A 2,616-nucleotide genomic window follows, 5' to 3' on the forward strand; every position below is an offset into this window, starting at 1 on the left:
TCATTTCCTCTTTAAGCTGCTGGTAAAGTTGCTCAATAGTGGGCATTTTGATTCATTCCACAGGGAGTACACTAGACACGTCCTCACTGAGCTAAGTACAGGTCACCACTGAGCTAAGTACAGGTCACCACTGAGCTAAGTACAGGTCACCACTGAGATAGGTACAGGCAATGGAGTGCAGTCTCTGTGTGTAGGATCCCGTGATTGACCTTATCAAAATATGGAGTGTAGTGTCCCGGCATTTTAGTGGACTTACCAATATTGTTATTAAGATAACTTGAGCGAGCTTACCAGGATATGGAGAGCAGTCTCTGTGCATAGGATGCCTTCAGCAAACTTCCTGACGGAGGTCAAGTCTGAGGTGTCTAACTGCCTCACTACCACATCTGTGTTCCCTGTAGTCTTCTTGATGTCCTCTGTAAATGATGACAAACTTGATTTTAAAACCATCTTAACTTAAAAAGTAGAAACAAAGGCATTTACACATTATAACATCTTCATGGAAATACCACAAGGTATGCATAGTCCCACTCTGTCCAACATCCTTATGCAGGAATTTATGAGCCTTCCCTTTCATAGTAGTACGCATTTCCTCAGCTGTGCTGATGATCGTCCACTCGTAGTGAATGGGAAAGGAAATTTGGACCAACAGGCCCATAGAGCTTTGGACCGAATAACACAGTCTTGTAAAGAACTAGGCCTCAAGATCGCCGACAAATCTCATGCAATGATGTTCAAGGAGCCAGATCCTATGAGTAGATTACGTATTCAGGATATAGAACTTGAATGGACGGGCACCTACCTATACTTGGGAATCTACATTGATAAAAAGCTGACCTTTCAGAAACAGGCAGAGTATGTCAGATCCCGTCCTCTACTCAGACTCAACGCCATGAGAGCCATGACGAGGCACCGTGCAGGGGCGAGCAAAGAAGTACTTTGGTTGTACTATATGCAAGCTGTGAGCATGCTTATTGACTACGGTGCACCGCAGAGCAGGCAATGGGTGGAGGTCGTGCAAAACCAGGTGATAATTGCTATGCTTTGGGGCTCCCATCTGGATGAACACAATATGTCTCAGATTCGAGGCCCAACTTCCTTCTGGAGCAACTTCCCTATACAACTACATAAATGCCTGGAAAGTAGCCACGATTCTGCGCCGTCAGCAAAATACCCCCTCTCAGAAGACGGATATTGGCAACCATGACACAAAATCCAACTCTCTTCACGGACTACTCCTGGATTCGTTCAGTTTCTATTGCTGGGAGGAAGCTGCTGCCTATAGAACTACTCCTTGAAAAGAGTTGTGACATTCCTGTTTCTGGGTATCATCCATCACCTCCCTGGCGCCCAGATCCGGCTGACGTTCGCATTATGCAACTACCTACCTCAAAGCGTCTCTACAGTCAAGACACCCTCACTGACAGAGCGACGCACATGTGCACAGATGGCTCTGTCGACCCTGACAGGAAGAGAGCAGCAGCTGGCATGGTAACTCCCTGACCACTGCACGATCCTTTAAGCTGAGCTGATGGCGATTCAGCAGGCATTGTCACATGCCCTACAACATCGGCTTCGACCTGTCATGCATGTTGACTTCACCTATGCAATCAGTTTCCTTTCCCATCCCCAACCACAGGACAATGTTTACCTCATCACATCGATTCTGAGCACAATGTCAGCCTTGGAAGCTCAGGATAACAAAGTGACATTGAACTAGATCTCCAACCATGCTGACATCTGGGGAAATAAGGCAGCAGATGATGCGGCCAAGCCAGCCACAGATCATCTGCATGTGGGGATTACCGTCCCCATCAGCCTACGCCAGACCAATCTGGTGGCCACCAGAGCAATGAAACTTATAATATGGGTGATACACCATCTCAAGAGTGGTACCGAGCAGCCAGTCAAGGAGAACCCCCTCCATATGATAAAAGCTGGTCCAGAGTGCACTGCACTGCCATCCATCGGCTTCGTTTGGCCTTCCCACAACCAAGATGACGGTCGATAAGGCAGAGGAGGAGATGTGTCAGCACTGCCAGCACGTTCCTTGTCCAGCGCCTCTACACACTATCTTAGAGTGCCACGCCGCTGAGACACTCCGCAGGCAACTAGCAATGACGTCCCCTCCCAAAGAAGAGCCAGAGAGAACTAGTGTACCATGGAGTCAACGCCTCGGACAAGCTGTTGTCCGTGATAACATCTCCTCCTACTCGCTAGTGCCTACATTTAAGAGTACATGTGCGTGCATATATCTCAGAATATACGTATGTATGTGTGTAATGCGCCCAGTATGTACATGTATATGAACCAATGTTCATATTACAGATGGCGTTGTCATTTATGAGACGCACCAGATGAACTGTTTAGAACAGTGCTTGAGCAGCATATACTGCAACATTGCAGAACCCATTCTCCTTTGGGAGCCAGAGACGGGTCATCACAAGATTAAAAGGGCTGTAGGGCAAATTTCCGCGCGCGCTCACCCAAAAATCGAAAAAATATGGAAATTGAATTATATATACTGAAAAATAGCTCAACTCTTTGGCAATACAATGGTACCAGAATGAATGTTCTACGACGTTTCTACAAGAAATTATAGTCATTTATATCAGG

General features: G+C 46.7%; 1 protein-coding gene across 1 annotated transcript in view; it reads right to left on the minus strand.

The window, feature by feature from the left end:
- Nucleotides 1–267: 267 nt before the first annotated feature.
- Nucleotides 268–2,616, minus strand: part of LOC128688209 (retinol dehydrogenase 11) — a 167,866-nt gene continuing 165,517 nt past the window's right edge. The window contains exon 4 of the mRNA XM_070086855.1: nucleotides 268–416. Coding sequence (XP_069942956.1) covers nucleotides 268–416 — 149 coding nt within the window. The remainder of the gene's footprint in view (nucleotides 417–2,616) is intronic.

The sequence above is a fragment of the Cherax quadricarinatus genome, chromosome 19, assembly GCF_038502225.1.
Source record: "Cherax quadricarinatus isolate ZL_2023a chromosome 19, ASM3850222v1, whole genome shotgun sequence".
NCBI classification, from domain to species: domain Eukaryota; kingdom Metazoa; phylum Arthropoda; class Malacostraca; order Decapoda; family Parastacidae; genus Cherax; species Cherax quadricarinatus.